The following is a 17364-nucleotide window of genomic DNA, read 5'->3' on the forward strand; positions in this document are numbered from 1 at the left end:
AGGCAAGCTGCAGGGGACAGTGATGGTCTCCAGGAGAGGTGTGCGCCCAGTTACTCTGCACAGTCTTGGCATGCCATGTGCACTCTGCCAGACGGAGCAGCAGCTGCTAGAGATCATAACAAAACAAAAACAAACAAATTCATAGCTGTACATTTCCACTAACTTCATGGGAGTGATCAAATTCTAATCAGAACAGCTTTTTTATTCATCCAGTGTTGTCTAAATGAATTGCGGTATGTTGTGATTTACATTTCATACCTGTAGCATAATAATCAAATTGAGATCCAGGGAGTGGAAGGGGGGTCAGATGAACCTCATTCCCATAGTAAGGACAACTAATGCATGACACTTTTTATTAATACTTCTTACGGTTGCCAATATTAAAATGCATGGAACCCAAGACAAATAAATATTTGTACTGTAAGCCAGGCCAACTAAATGGATTTGTCCGACACCTTTAAACTATCTTCACCTTTTACATACGCTTCTCATTATAATTTCTTTACCTGTTGGTATGAACAACAGATTTAAATAGAACCCTAAGATTAACTATTTAAATATAGTGTCTTGTTTAAATAGTTGAAGTGTGGGTTTTTTTGCAGTTTTGAAGAGTTATATTAAAAAAAAAAAACGATTATATAAACCAACAGTTTCTACAACAAAAATAAAATCATCCACCAGAAACTGCCAACCGTGGCGTTTCATTTAATCCTGTTTGTTGTTTTCCGCTCCAGCACTGCAACTCCTCGGGCACCTGCCGCTTCTCCATCTGCCCACAGTATTAGCAGCACCACTCCGGACCGGACCCGGTTCCCCCGCGGCAGCTCCAGCCGAAGCACTTTCCACGGGGCCCAGCTCCGAGACCGCCGCAACGCCACCTACAACGGACCGCCCGCCTCGCCCACTCTGTCCCATGACACGGCCGCGCTGTCACAGGCCCGGAGGGGCACCTCCACCGGCATCATTGGCAAGATCACTTCCAAGTTTGGACGCAGGTTAGCTGTTTTGATTTGATGAACAAATCCAGTACTTTCCTGTCCTTTGCACATTCAGATTGACAAACACAGGAACATAAAATCTGGGCATTTTGATTTAAAAAAAAAAATGCATTTAACAGGAATAAGGTGGGATGTACTATAAATAAATCATTTAAAAGATCATAACGAATGGCAGGGCATAATAAAAATCTTGCTGTGTAGCAGTTCCTGTGGAGGAGGACTGGTTGCGAACGATGCCATCTCTGTATACTGGCCTGTTCCCTGCATGTCCTACATACAGTACAGATGAAATGCAGGAGAAGTGTTTGGATTTGTATCTTATGACCACACATTTTTGTGAATTAATATACAGTATAAAGGGCATGTTCAAAGCAAGAGGCCAACAGAGTGGGTTTAGATGGATGAGATCTGTATAGACAGTTTGTAAAAATGAAAACTCATCAGCCAGTTAGGAAGCCCTTACACTTGAGATGACAACAAATAGTCACAGCAGGAGAATCAAGCACACTACTCCCTTAGAAGTTTATTTAAAAACACAACCTTCTTGCTCCAAAGCAGTCTTCCAAAATTAGATTTTGTTGGGTCATTAACTTTCCACTTCCTTTTTTACAGCACCCCTTAAGAGTAGCAATAGCCTATCAATTAAAACAGTAAAACCTGTAGCTGTAATGGTTTGGATACATAAATAAATGTAAAGGCATCATACCACCATAAAATAAAAGGGAACTGGCAATATTTGTGTTTTGAGGCTTGCTTAGATTTACAAATGATCCTGCTTGTTGTCTTGTCTGACCTTGCAGATTTAAAATCCTTTTTTAAAATGCTATATTTTTTAATTACTCGCAGACTAGTTTTTCCACATGCATCTGCTTTGAAGTAGTACAGCACCACATGTTTCATTGTGACCTGAGTGAACCTTTCACAAGAGAGGAGGAGTTCAGTGACTGCACTGTCATCCCAGGGCCTCTGCTGTGTCTGCTCAACCAGCAGTTGTGCTGGTTTATGATGCAGACCAATAACCTTTAGGCATGCGCAGAGCTGAGGCTGCAAAACATTAATCAAATTGCAGTTACTCCAGGTCAGCTTCCTTAGAACTGGGTTTGCTGTGTCTGTAGGTCTACCTTTTAAACACAAAGACATTTTACAAGAGAACCTTAGTTGAAGAGGGCTAACCATGGAGTGGCTCAGGGATTTGCTCACCAAAGTTCCTCTCGGTAGCCGCATATATAGGGCCCTATGAAATCTGTTTTATTATTTTGAATTTTCTGATTTTTCGGTATAAACAAATCTTTACTTTGTTAGTTAATTAGTTTGTTTTTTATAACCACAAGTGTTTGATACATTGACAGTAGTGAAGCTAGAAATGCATGAAAAATTAGGGAGAAAAAACCCTTTTCTAAATGGTTTTAATCAAAGTCAGAAAAAAGGGTACAAATTGGCACAATCTAATAGAAACAAACTAGGAACATTGTAAATTAGAGAAATCAAAATGTAGGCTTTTTTTAGTTTTTTTCTTTTCAATACAAGCTGAACTATAGCATTTCTATATTCAGAGAACAATAATTAAAAAATAATAGTTAATGACAATGTAAATAAACGCCTAAATATTTTGATTTATTCTAATTTAATAAAAAGGCACTTAATATCTCCCTGAGAACTTTGTAGAAAAAATGCAGCAACTAGACCCTACATTCTGCAGTAGTAGCTAGCAGTAAGGTGGCATAAGAGGCAGGGCTTTTTTACAGTTAAATTCATGGTCCAGTATGGTGGCTGAGAGGTGCAAAAATAGTTTTTTCATGCATTCCCATGATGTGTGTTTCTTGAGGCCTCTTGTCATACAAACACTGTGCTATTTCAATTTCATTTTTTAAATTTATACGGGTGGGGGCTCCCGAGTGGCACATGCAGTAAAGGCTCTCTGCGTGGAGTGCAGTATGTGCCCTATAGCCTGGAGATCGCGGTTTGAATCCTGGCTATGTCATTGCCGACCGTGATCGGGGGTTCCTAGGGGGCGGCGCACAATTGGCCGAGCACCACCTGGGTAGGGAGGGTTTAGGTCGGTAGGGCAATCCACGGTTCACCGCACACCAGCGACCCCTGTGGCTGACATGGTGCCTGCGGGTCTGCAGTGGAATCATTCAGATCTGTGTTGTCCTCCAGCACTATAGGTCTGGTGGCTTCGCTGTGGATCCGCAGTGCGAAAAATGATGGATTAGCAGAAACACAACCCGTGTTTCAGCCTCCATTTCCCGAGTCGCCCCGGGGTTGCAGCAGTGAACCAGGGTTAATAATAACACAATCGCCGATTCTAAATTGAGAAAAAAAAAAAAAAAACATTTATATATATATATATATATATATATATATATATATATATATATATATATATATATATATATATATATATTTTTTTTTTTTTTTTTAAACTGATTTTGTGGTAATGTCCTCGGATGCCTAATTCTGTTTTTTTCTTGCGTTTCCGCCCGTGTTCTCTGCAACGCGGATTTCATACGGCCCTGTATATGCAATGCCTGATTTCTTTTTAGTGTCCAGGTAAAATGTAAGCAAAATTTATTTTGACAGGTAAAACTTTTAGTAAGTTTTACTTGAGCGTTATGAAGTTCAAAATTAATGTGTGCATTATATTGACAATTTCAGGTTTGAAATAGGTACCATTTCACCACTATGTAACATCTTAAACTGCTACTCAATAACTGGAACCAATGAAACGATAAAATCAAACGCTAAAAACACATTACGCTTACAGGGCTTTTTATTTATATGCATATGCAACAGTCTGGCTCTGGTGGAACATTGTTATTGTTTCCTTTAATATATAAATAATATATATTCTATATATATATAATATATATATATATACATGTGTGTGTGTGTGTTATATGTGACTAGGCCGCGTAATGGATAGACGCAAACCTATCTGCGGAAAAAAACTTAACTGGGTCCAGGACACAACACTTGAGTTTTAAAGCACTGATGTGCTATTTTTAATAATACAAAATAAACAAAAACAAACGCCTAGCTCTTTTTGAGCACTAACTAAACATAAAGAAGAACCTAAACTGTAAAACAGGACAGCTAAGCTGTTTACCTGTTAAACAAAAAAACAGTTTTACAAAAAGGCTACACACAGTACCTTTTTCCCCATACACTTGAGCACACTGTCATGCGGGCGCTCTACACAGCAACAGCCCTGAGCAGACTGACTGCTTCCTTAATTATCCTGCACCTGGCTCTAATTTACAATGACAGCCAGGTGCAGGTGATAATTAACAATAATTAACAAAAAACAATTATGTTTCTGGCAGGGAGGATTTTAACCCCCTCCCTACTGTGTTACTCTCTCTCTATATATATTTTTTTTTTAGTTTTTTATTTTTTATTTATTTATTTATTTTACTGTTTTTTGTTGTAGAAATATGTCTCTCAGGTTTTCCAGAAGGTAGGAGCAAATATTGTTTGTTTGCTTCCACTTTCCCAAAATAAATGCAATGCGCTGAACTTACTCAGAACCCCTGGTTTTGTTTGACTATATCCCGTGTGTCCGTCCGTCCGTCCGCGCCCCCCCCCCCGATCTGCACGGTTATTAGATGGTCACTGAATGCTCTGTAGTATCTTAATAACCATTCTGTATCATTACTCGTCTTTCTGTCTTGTTTTAACAACATATAAAGTCATTTGTATACTGTCAAGAACCAAAGAGGGAATCTAACACAGGTGTCTTTTGGAGGATTTTTAGCTCCTAAAAGGTTGCATTTGAATAAATCGCAAATACAGTCATGTTATGAAAACAGGTGGTATATTCTCAAGGGGTTTAACGTACTTCAAGCAGCAAAGGTATTTTTCATTAATGAAAACAGATCAGAATTGTTTAAAATAGCTTAATCAAGTATTTTTATTTACCCTGCTGTTTTTCTTTAAACTTCTGAAGATTCATCAGGTTTAATGAACAGTTGATGATTTTTTTTTTTTTTTTTTTTTTTTTTTTTTTTTTTTTTTAATTCCATGCATTCCATGGCTCCCAACGGTTAATTTCTGTATTTTTACACGTTTTTGGGAGAAGTGTGGGGTTTGTTAGCATGGATCTGTAGGCTGATATCCATGGTGTCTAACGGTCTTAATGTACTAAGAAAAACCCCTTATTGAAGCATGTGGTGTGGCAGTTGTGAAAGGTAAAGGTTGGTTATATTATGTTTTATTTGTATTTGTGTGTTTTTTATTTTGGATATTGTAGCTGGAATAGTCAAAGACTCCATGAACGTCACCACAAAGGGTTTAACTGCCTCTTAAGGGTTTTTTTGTTCTTTGTGTTAGACCTTCTTAGATACGTAAATGTAATTTTAATTAGCTGTCTGTCTGCGATTCCTGCAGTTCAGGACTTCAAGATGCTCATTTGCATCAATGGAAAATTGGTGAACAGGGACAAAAGTTGACATCGGACGCCACATACATGTATAATATTTTCCACCATGCAATCATCCTCATAAAGCAAAATTATTTTGTAGTCTTTCACAGTCGTAATATTTTGCTGTAGTTGTAGTATCAGTTGACATGTCATGACCTGAAATGCTTTAAAATACAACATTTACAGCACAAATAAAAGCAGAAGAATATAACTGTTGAATAACTGGAATATACAGTATACCGTCTATGTAGAGGTGTGGAAGATACCATTTGTATGATTTTCAAAATAGTCTTTTTGTGTAAAGTATTTTTGACAACGCTTGGCAGTAATTTTGTTTACAGTGAACCGCATTCCTTGTAAAATGACAATGTAGACCAACCACCTGGTGCAGGAAAGTGATACTTAATCTTGTGCTGAAAGCAATGTTATTTTATTCTGAAAGCTTGCTGTGTTGTATTTGGATTGAGCTTGGTACAGGAAGTTTAGGATCAAGGCCTTGTGGTATGATGATGTTAGTTGTGTAAATGCCATTTCTTTGTTCTGCTTGCCACATTTCTCTCCATTTTATGTAATGTTTCATGTAATTTTTTTTTTTTTTTTTTTTAATGTGAGAACTTGTTTTCAAATATATATATAAGCCTATACATTAACTTCCCCCTTTCTGGTTATAAATGTAAATCAGATTAGAAATCAAATTCAGTAATGCATTTAACATATGACTTTGAGTTAGAGGTGATGTTAAATATATATATTTAAAATAAAATACAAACTCTGTAAACTATTATTTGATCAAATCGATTCTGAAAAATGTATGTTTGTTGTTTAATATTGTAGCTTGTCCAGGTTTTCTTGAATCCCATTTCTCTAGATTATAACTGCACTGATACTGAACCTTGGTTCTGATTGTTTCTTGAGGGGTCAAAGCGAGGGTGAAGCCAGTGGCAGAACTGACACGTCAAGGTGAGAAGCCGTTAATACTTCGTTACTAGGTCCCATTCCATTTAAAAAGCAGAAGGAAAAAAAAAAACACCCCCATCAGGAAATTAGTTACACCCATCACAGAAATTCTGTTTATTTTTTTAAAACATTTGATTTAATAAAATCTAAAATTGTTTATTTATTACAAATATGCCATTCTGCAATATAAGTGGAATGGAAGCAAGGTATAAAGAGGAATTATTTGGGAAATAATTTAGATTATTAGATTAGAAATGTGTAAGAACAGGAACGTTTAACTTCTGTCGAAATTTAGCATTCTCATGCCTAACTTCAAATTCTGAACTGCCAGGGAGGCAAGGTGGTCAGCTTCTTTTTCCTTATTTTAATATGCAGTTGATTACTGTCTGAGATGTGTTCTAAAACCTCTTAATTTGTTACGCTGAATAATGCAGTATGTTTGTTTTATGGGAATTTTCTGAGGTGAATTAATTTACTCCATACAACAGAGTGGTGTATCTTGTTCTGATGGAACAGTTTGACTTAAACATATTCAATTGCCTGTAACCATCTATCACCCCAGTGGCTCCCTATTAAAACACTACTGCTTGGAGCACAGGGTGAGTTGTGCAAGTTTGGCCCTGAATCCTGCTTGTGCCAATCTTGGCTGGAGGCTCACAGGAAGTGCTGATTGGCCTTTGTGCAAGGTTAGGGAGGAATTTCAGATGGGGCAAATTCACCATTGCGTTTCACCAAGCCCTGCTAGTTAGGCACCCACAGATTCCAGGCCAGGTTTGGCAATTACTTTCGGGGTTCTGTAGGTTGGTAACATCCTTGGTAACGTCATGGCTCTGGTTCGGCTGGTGAAAAAGGGGGATTTGGTTTGGCAGCAGGAATGAAGGTTGTCTGATCTTCTGTTGTCTTAGTTGGTAAATTGGTTGCAGCAGTCAGGCTATGTTAAAATTAGGCACTTCTAAATGTAGCTAAATGAAATAAAAATGCCATATCTGTTTCATATTCATTTCTGAAAGAAAATAGCAGTACATGTAGGAGTTGTGTGTTTTTTTTTTTTTTTTTTTTTTTAAATGATTGGTAGTGATTTAATCTAATAGACCTGTCTGTGCCTCTCTTGTTTATCGGCGAGTTGTTCATTTTTAGTAATCCACAGCACTTATGAAGGAGTGGCAGTATGACTGAGTGCTATTCAGGAAAGCTGGGTATTCTGTATACAAAACAGTGGTAGCATTATCTGAACCTTTTCATATGAGAGTGCAATAGATGGCACACTCATAGATCTAATCAAAGCATCCATACAGGTGTCTGACATTTGTTTTTTGTTTTTGTTTTTTGCTTCAGGTACATATTGAATTACATACTGCAAGCCATAAATATTTGCAAGCCTTTTATTAAAAATAAACTCAAACATTTTTGGCACGAATATTAAATTCCACTAACAATACATACTTTGTATATTGCAACAGGTTGCCAATATTTCTAGAGCAAAACAGGTTTCATGGCTGTGTTTCACCAAATGTTTTGGTCGCAAATATTTCTGGCTTTACAGTAATACAATCACTGTGCTATATTTGAATACATGGTATTTTCTGTGTTGTGTTCTACAAATACTGCCTTTTGTCCTATTTAGGTCCCCTGCCACATTGTTGTCAACATTTGCCTATGTTTGTGTTATTTAAACAAATAATAACAATGATAATAAAATGGTTAATGCTGATACTGATGAAATTGAAAACCTGTGATAAAAGGTGGTTTGGCATATATTACAGCCATTGCTTGAAGATAGTGACATCTGAAAGCCAAGAAAAGGAGGACACAAAATCAAAGCACAATTTCAAAACTTTGAAGCTTTGAAGCAGCAGCATGACTTCTACAGGGGTGAGCGGTGAGCCATGGACACCCTGGCTGACCTAAGCCCTCGTCCCCCTGGGCGTCGTCCCCTGGGAGCTCTCGTCCACAGACGTCCAGGCTATAGGGCGCATCCTGCTATCCATGTGGAGCGCCTTTACAGGATGCACCACTCGGGAGCCCCTTCATTAATGCTGATTTAGCATTTCTTTTGTTGCAATGTAGTGGGTAACACAATAGGCCATCCCTTATGCCATCAACAGAAGTTGGGATAGTATTTCCAAGTCAACATAACGACATATCATCAAAGATTCCATAATTGAAAAAAACTATGGTCTAAAATCGTGTTTTTTGGTTTTTTTTTTTTAAGGGAATTTTGTGACTCTGCTTGGGTATTTTATTTGCATCATGAAAACATCACTCTCTGATGCATGTTCTCAAATATTTTATCAGGTTATAATTCTCTTTAGGCTTCAATCTGACATGTACAGCCTCTTCAATATGCACTTGAATGTTATTTTTTAAACAAAGACGCTTTGGAGACAGATGCAACTTATGTTTACCTGTCATTTCTTGAAGGCATATGACGTACTTAGTGATAGAATGTGACAAGTACTACAGATGAAAGGAATGAGCAAGTTACTTTGTGCCTAACAAGCTTAACTTATTTTCCTCCCCATACCCCTTAAGTTGTCTCCATATTAATAGATCACATAAGAAAAGTTACTTATTGATCTAACGGCAGAACTTCTCAATGAACTGTCTGTTGTACCTCACATTTCTAAACTAAATCCTAGTTACCACAGTTCAATATCAGCTCTTGGGCACTACTAACCACTTGTTAAAATTAGGCAGTATCCAAAAAAGGGTAGGATGAGGCTTCTGAATTGTACAGTTTAGGTGATGCTTGAATTTTCTTTCCTTCTTCCCTAAAACTAAATGTTTGATTCTCTCTAGGAGCACCTCAGGGGAACCAAAGGAGCGGGACAAGGAGGATGGCAAGGATCCGAAGCCGCGCTCTTTGAGGTTCACCTGGAGCATGAAGACCACCAGTTCCATGGACCCCAACGACATGATGAGGGAGATCAGGAAAGTGCTGGACGCCAACAACTGTGACTACGAGCAGCGGGAGCGCTTCCTGCTGTTCTGCGTGCACGGCGACGCCCGGCAGGACAACCTGGTCCAATGGGAGATGGAGGTCTGCAAGCTGCCCCGCCTCTCCCTCAATGGGGTCCGCTTCAAGAGGATATCTGGCACCTCCATTGCCTTCAAAAACATTGCATCCAAAATCGCTAATGAGCTGAAGCTGTAAAAACAGGATAACTGCATTCATTCATGGGATCAGGGTATAGATTCAGACACTATGTACAGTTTCCACTGTATTCAAATGTACTGGTATTGCGGCTAATGTGTGTTTTGGCCAGTAAAAAAAAAAAAACAAATGTCTAACCTCCTCCGTCCGTCACAACCCCATGTAAAATAATACTGTACTTAGAAAATGACCCTCATTGCAATAAAGTTAGAACTTTGTTTTTAATCTGTACAATTTAGTTCTGTATGCCGAACTGCAGTAGCTTAGTTTTTTTTTCCCATTTTGTTTTTCACATGTACAGGTAAGTAAATAGAGCATTCTGTTCATAGTTTATGTTCATAGTTGTATAATATGAAAAGAATCCTATAGCTTAACATCTTGTATAGTTGTCTTGATTTCTGTACAAAATTGTATGTCTAATACTGTGTAATTTTGAGTTGAACAAAGTCCTTCCCTAATATTATTTGCGTCCTGCTAGATTATTGTTTTGTTTACCTCCTCTGTGAAGTTTTTATTTTCATTTTAAACTTATTTAAATTTTTATTTTATTTTTTTTTTAATAAAAAAACAAATTGTCAAAATATTAAGAGATCTAAATTTAAAACGCCACAAAGTTTTTCTAGTATCACCCCTGCCTGATTTGAAAGGATTCATGTTTTTCATTTGGCCTGTGTTATCATGCTCATACAGTAGTGTTAATGTATTATTACAGCCGGTACTCTGAATACAGTAGCAAAACCCACATAATTCAGGAGCATCCCCACGATGTTAAACCAACTGGCAGCAAAGCCCTCTCAACCCGTTTTCAGTGGAACATCAGTCTACTATTACAATAGCTGTTGAATCACCTGTTCAGTGATTGTACGATTTTTTGACCCAGTGTAACTTGTTTGTTCTGAATATTTTATCAGATTTCTTGTATGTATTCCACAACATTATGCCTGTAATGTGCAGCTTTGTAATTATTAGGCATTCACTATACAAAATTATGATTTAAGAATTTTTTTTTTTTCCCTTCGCAATTAGTGATATAAAAGTACGTAAAAACCACTAGTGCTGGTACTTTTTATACTTGTTATTTTGTACTTAATTGACCATAGAGGTTAACTGTGCAATGGTATTTCATGTTGTAATTACTGTAATATTGACACATGGGCCCCATCAGCACACTTCATTGTGAAGAATAGGAACATCATTTTAATGTTAAAAAAAAAAAAAAAAAAGCTGTGATAATCTTTGGAACCATGATTTAAATCAGAATGGACATGGATCTTGCCATCCCGCAGTGGCACTGTAACACTATGAGAAGGACTGTAAATACTGTATTGTAGTGTGTGATTTAGCTTCTTTCCTGTGATGGTTCTGTTTCAGAATGGACGTTCATTTTGTTGCCTTAGCTGATAATAATGCTCAGAAAAAAAGAAGGTAAATTGTACCCCCTTTACCCAATGTTAATTCAAGGGAGTTTGATGCAAGTCCTCTTGATTCAGTCTCACTGGTGCACTATATTAAAACTTACTTGAAAGGAGTCTCAGGCTGAACGTGTTGCTGTGTGTTGTGTCAGTTCAAGTTGTTTCTTGATGTTCATTTGAAGGGGTCTATTTAAATGATCTAAACAACAACGGATCTAAATACTGTCCTCAATTGTGGGATTGCATGCCACTGTTTAATAGTATATTGAGAATAACAACTTCCTCTGCTGTTTGTATGTATATTTTAACTTCTACACCAGTGTATTACTCTAGGATACCACCACAGTATTATTAGTAGTAGTGGTAGTAGTATTAAAAACATAAGAATAACATGTTTGATGTTTTACAGCATACACTAAGCCAGGGGTTCCTTAACATTCTTGACTTGCACTCCTTCATTGCATTAGGCATCTTGACTGACAACCCCAATGAATCTGTAGAAATGTCCTAACAAAAAAATAATCATGTTGTTCATCTTGAACTTCAATCACATATTAAAACTATTTAATAGATGTACTATAAGCATTTATGAGGACAGCGACGGGCCCATTTAAATCAGCTTATCAAACAAGTCCAAATATATTCCCCTTAATACAATTTTAACTGCATTAAATCTTTTTTTGGAGCACAATCTTGTACACAAAAATAGCTTTAATGATCAACATCATTGCAGGATCTGCTCAATATGAGAAGAAACTGATATACATTCTGAAGTCAATGCTTTTTTTTTTTTTTTTTTTTTTTAAACTTTGTTCATGCAAGATTTTAAAGTTAATTTTCCTCATTAGCTTACGATTAATGTTCACTGATACCTTTTTTATTAGATTTGCACATAAGCAGTCCCTTCACAAGATGATCTGCAGGTAGTTCCCAGCTACTACTGTGCTGTACTGGGAGAAGGACAAAATGCCACAAGAACCAAGGTAGAATAGATGCAGGGCATTTTGGGAACTCTAGAGTACTTCCACATAATTGCAATGATTCAAATTCTGTGGTTATAGGTTTGATGAACTACCATCGCGTGAAAAAAAAGTAAAATATTTCTGCTCTCCCTCCTACAGCGATAATCTTGACATTTCAATGTGTTTAATTTTGCAACTTAAAGAAGTACAGTATGGCCCACATCTGGCTTCATCTTGTTAAATAGAAAATTAAAGCTATCAATACCATGAGAGGAAATTGCCATGACCCAGATCGATGCACATTTAAAATGTAAGATTGCAGCACATTAATCACTCAAGTATTTTATTGTTTACTTATCCTATTAAAATGTTAGTCACAAAATAAGATGGTTTTTAGTTTGATTGGCTGTATAATGGAATGTTTGGTTTAATTTAAAATGTGTTGTAAACATTATCAGACTAGCAGAAGTCCCAAGTTTCATCAACTGGAATGCTGATAGACTATTTGAGGAGGAGAGGCGTTCATGTTATCCCCCTTCCTCGAAAAAATGTTAACTTACCTTATTAAAAAAAAAACAACATTGGTTAATTTACTTGAATTAATAACTCAACAGTAAATGGAGTGTACATACATTCATATCTCGATAATGACAAACTTCCGTTTTTTTACATCACTCCAAACAGTGATCTTACATATAGATTTTATTCTATGGATTGTACAAATACTGTCGCTGTTCTACGGGTTTTAATGTCAATTTGCGTTTTTTCTTGGATGGTTAGTTTTAGTGACATTCCCTCACACACACACCAAGTTACTGTGCTGCCATTAGCAATAGCGCTGACTTAGTTTCCTTTCGCTTATCAGCAAGAGCTTTCATGAGACGGCTTGAACGTTTACGCTATCCGTAGTGTTCCCAGCAAACAGGAAGTTCAGGTCAAAAGCTGCATGGAAGGTGAAACAGGTTGAAACACCACAGTATCTTCAACACTGAACACCTTGTATCAGCGTGGTAAAGGTAAGAGCTGGCTTAAAATTGTAATATTCTTTACTTTATAGAAGCGAACTGCTGCCGCTGACTAATGTAATCCTGCAATGGGATTAGCTGTTAGGGTATAGTACCTAACGACACACGTTACTTGACTCATGCAGGGTCCATTAATGTTGTTGTTTGTGTGAATCCCGGCAGTGTTTAAAACTAGTCGTGGTAATGTCGTATCGCATAATAATTATAACACTTTACAACTCAGACTTAAACCGGTATAGGTACGGATAGCAGCAGACATCCTTATCATTTCCAGGCAGCGATTAGATTATCTTCAGAGCACGATAGTGTGCTGCACTGCAAGGGGAAAGTAAGAATACACGTTAGCTAGTGTCTCCGCGTCTTATTTTAACCATACAGGAACTTGTACGAAAAAAGAGTCATGCTTTATCACCAATACTTAAAACAATTGTAAACATAGCAGTTAGAAGAATTCTATTCTAACATGCGTACAGCTGCTGTACGTATAGAAGAATGCTGATGTGCCACTCTATAGCTACAGCTCTTACATTGAAGATGTTTGAAATGTATACACATGGCGTGTAAAGCAGCAAACTATTTCATTATACTCGGTTTAAACTCAAGCATAACTTAATGATTTGGGTAAAAACTATAAAACTATTTTATTGTAGAAGACATGAAAACAGGTTTCCTGATTAAACATGTTATTTATAATGAATAACTATATTAGAATTATATAATGTATACTTAACAGACACCTTTATCCAAGGCAACTTACAGAGGTTAAGCTGTGAACAATGCAACAACAATCACTGTTGCAGGGTTATTAGACTAGGACCTCGGTTTCACACCTCATCCTAAAGACAGAGCACAAGGAGGTGAAGTGACTTGCTCAGGGTCACACAGTGAGTCAGTGGCTGAGCTGGGATTTAAAGCCAGGAACCTCCTGGTTCCAAACCTTTTCTTTATCCACTGGACCACACAGAAAATACAAATAAATAAATAAAATAGTAATGAAAAAAAAAAAACTGTTGTAAAAACATTTTCAACTTAAGTGGTCTGCACCATCACACATAAAGCAAAGCAAGAAAAAGACATTCACAGTTGGGCATTCACATTGTAATAAATTTGATTTAATACACTGCTTCAAGCAAATGCATTTAAAATGAGATGATTTAAATGCAATGCACAAAAAATAATTTTGGTAAAGGTGCAGAAAGAACATGAATACAAATGTGTTTATCTTTGTGTACGTTGCCCTTTGTGAAAGAATGCTTCAAGCTGCTTGCAAGACCCATAGAAGAATAAGTAGAAAACAGCCCCTCTTATTAATTAATGCATGATGTCATAATAGTTTTTGTAAATGCACTTTAGCTGGAGAAATCTGATTTTCAAGAACACCACCGCCAGTATTCACAAAAATCCTAGTCCTAATCCTAGTTTTTTAAGTACTATCTGCTGTCAAATTTAAAAGATTAATTTAATGATTTCACAGAGAAGACAATCTGTGCTTAATAAACTGTGAATGGAAGAGGTTTCTACAGCAAGCTTCCTGAAAAGCCGAGTGCTGTGAACTCTGAGAGCTTGCATTGTTTAACTATTGCACAATGCATGACATTTCATCATTTTACATTTGCAGAAATTCCCTATAAATGTAGTGTTTTTTAAACATCAACTATTAATATTTTTGTATTACCAGTAAAAGCACCATCTTTGGGCCATCCCCTTCCTACCTGAAAAATTTCAGGCTAAAAAAAGTGGAATGTTAAAGCACATAAATCAGCTAAAACAACATCTGATGAAACCCAATCTCAGTAAACACACTTTACATGTGGAATACAGTTCTGGTTTCTAGTTCTGTTTTCTGATTGTTTAATGTCCCTGGTTTACAGTTCTGGTTTCTGATTAAGTTTAATGCCCCTGGCGTGTATACTGAAGCAGAATCGAGTCCACATGCATTTTCCCAAGTTTGCTTGTACTTTGCAAACGTTTGGGCAACCGCTGTGCTTGATGGAAATAGTAATCTGCAGAAAGTATGAACATGACATCAGCACAAAACAAGCCAGGTTTATTCGCCTTGAAATCATAAAAAGAAAAGAAAATTGACAGAACTGGGCGGGTCAAGCCATCGGGAGATGTGTCAAAAATCACACTGGACATTTCCATCGGTGCGTTCCATAAGTTTACCAAAGCATCACCATTTTCTGTCAAATATTTACGATTAAGATCGGCAGTGTTTTAGCTGATGGACAGCACCATTGCACAAAGTCACCAACACATACCTCTCTCCAGTCTGCAATAAACAATGGCTGCCCAGCAAAGCACAGTGCTCTGACAAACTCATTAACACAGTCATTCTGTGCCCTCTTTTTATTAAAGAGCATGTAAAAGCTTCATAAGTGGATTGCGTGTCTCTCAGTTCACTTTATTGTTTGTTTAATGTGTAGCTTATTTTTCTGTATGTTGTTTTATTGTCAGCGTGAACATCTACCTCAGTACAACAGTATTTGCAGTGCTATGCGTCTTCTGCCTCATCTGACCCACTTTTTTTTTTTTTGCTTTTTGTATGCTTTAAATATTTGTGTTCTTTTAAATTTTCATAAACTGATTTAAGTTTTCTCCCTATTCCTCATCCATTAAAAACATTATGCGTGCGTTCACAGAGATTATTCTGCGCAGAATCTGACCAATTTAGCCAATGGGTGCGTTCACGGAGATCGTTCTTAGAAGATGATTGGCTAAATTGGTCAGGTTTGCACAGAATCTTCTCAGAATGAGCTCCGTGAATGCACCCTATATTTTTGTGTAAGTATTTAAACTTAGTTTTTGATCAAGCTAGTAGTTACCATGCCCAGTAATTGCCACAATAATCAGACTTTGATTGACCAAGATAATCAGGTAGGGCTGCATATTATGATGTCAGAGTCAAAATAAAACAGTATTTTAATCAAAATAGTGGTGTTTGCTTCCTTACTAAAACAGAGTGCTGTCATGTGTTAAAGGCAAGCGTGCAGCATCGCCCAGCAGTTGACATTTCTACTATTTTACCTCCAATGCTGAAAAAAAAAAAAAGATTTTAGCAAACTAAATGAAAACATTGCAGCACCAACTTTGTCCCACCCCCTACTGCACAGTACAGGTCACAGAAAAGTAGTAAAGACACACTGATAGGCTGATTAAAACGTTGTTGTCATTTCAGTAGTAAACAAGGACATTAACCGCTTTTTGAATTTATTATTATTTTTTTTGTAAATGTTATTTGTGGAGTTTTTTTTTTTTTTTTTTTTTTGATTAAGTGCAATGCACACAGGATGGAGAAGGAATAAAAAAAGCACTATCTACAGAAGGAAGATACATAGTTTGCATCGCTTGCGTTGTGCAGTAGTTCATTTAAACAAGGTTTCTTTTATTTTTCCTGTCTGTACCTGATAAGTATGCTTTGGCCCCTGAAAGAGGTGAATTTCGCGGTGACCCCTCAATTTCACGATTTCCGCAAGAGGGGCGGGGACAATTGCAGTCTGCTTTAACTAAGAGGACTTGTTTTGCTGTTCGGATGCAGAGAGAGTGTTGAGCAGCACGGGGCAGCGAACCCTCCAGAGTCTTAAATATTCAAAGAAGAGAGCTTTTCAAAAAAAGCATCAGAATAATATTCTACTCACTGTTCAGCGTTGGATTTAATGTAGCATGAAGTCTGTTCTGCAGCACACAACTCTGCTATCCTATTACTGTCTTCAGATATTTATAAAAAAAAATTCCAAGCACCACTTTTGAGAAATTTACTGCAGGTTGATTGCATGATACGCAGCACTGGAAAAATGACCGTCTCAGTGTTCTTGCGTCAATCCATATAAAACTTTGCATTTATACCTTTAATGTGACTCAACTAACATGTAATTCTTCCACTAAGATGTGTTTGTTTGTCTGCTCACAAAGGTTTGAAGGCCACGTCTCTGAGATGTTCCTGACGGTAGCTTTGTTCAAGAAGGGGATCCCTGGCAAGCAGTGGATCGGAAAGTACCGGAGGCCGCGGCAGGTGACCTGGCAGATGAAACGTAATATGATTGAGAGACTGGAGATCGAAGCTGCAAACGAGTACTGGCTGAGCCGGCCCTACATGACCAGGGAGCAGGAGCAGGGCCACGCCTCAGAGCGCCGTCTTCAGAAGTGGGTCGGTATCAAGAGCTCGAAAGCAGCTAACTTTCCACAGCACACGTTTTTGGGCGATCACCTCAACCACCTGAACGTCACCAAAAAGTGGACAGTATCTTAGCAACACTGAGATATTGCAGAGACATTGATGTCTTAATGTCACTGGTGTTTAAATGAACAAGAGAGAGACTAACTACAACACTCAGTAAAGCTTTCTGCAAAGTTGACTGGGTGGGGTGAGGAAGCCTAATGTATGAATATGTATTCTGTACGTATATATTAAAGGTGCCGGGTAAATCAGAAAA

At 37.4% G+C, this 17364-nt stretch overlaps 2 protein-coding genes across 14 annotated transcripts in view; both read left to right on the forward strand.

The window, feature by feature from the left end:
* Positions 1–11060, forward strand: part of LOC121316157 (serine/threonine-protein kinase MARK1) — an 85551-nt gene extending 74491 nt beyond the window's left edge. For 10 of the 13 annotated variants that reach the window (XM_041251007.1, XM_041251002.1, XM_041251005.1 and 7 more), the window contains 3 exons: positions 735–995; positions 6337–6381; positions 9178–11060. In XM_041251007.1, coding sequence (XP_041106941.1) covers positions 735–995; positions 6337–6381; positions 9178–9532 — 661 coding nt within the window. In that variant the 3' untranslated portion in view covers positions 9533–11060. The remainder of the gene's footprint in view (positions 1–734; positions 996–6336; positions 6382–9177) is intronic. The other 3 variants (XM_041251014.1, XM_041251011.1, XM_041251015.1) reach the window with 1 other exon arrangement.
* Positions 11061–12815: 1755 nt separating this feature from the next.
* mrpl57 (mitochondrial ribosomal protein L57) lies at positions 12816–17364 on the forward strand. Its single transcript, XM_041249352.1, has 2 exons — positions 12816–12922; positions 16844–17364. Exon 2 carries the CDS (start codon positions 16866–16868, stop codon positions 17178–17180), a length of 315 nt encoding a protein of 104 aa, XP_041105286.1. The 5' UTR covers positions 12816–12922; positions 16844–16865; the 3' UTR covers positions 17181–17364.

Source organism: Polyodon spathula, chromosome 5 (genome assembly GCF_017654505.1).
Source record: "Polyodon spathula isolate WHYD16114869_AA chromosome 5, ASM1765450v1, whole genome shotgun sequence".
Taxonomy (NCBI): domain Eukaryota; kingdom Metazoa; phylum Chordata; class Actinopteri; order Acipenseriformes; family Polyodontidae; genus Polyodon; species Polyodon spathula.

What these genes read in the sequence shown, in the direction of transcription:
- mrpl57 (XM_041249352.1), top strand. Translation starts at nt 16,866, where the DNA reads ATGTTCCTGACGGTAGCTTTGTTCAAGAAGGGGATCCCTGGCAAGCAG.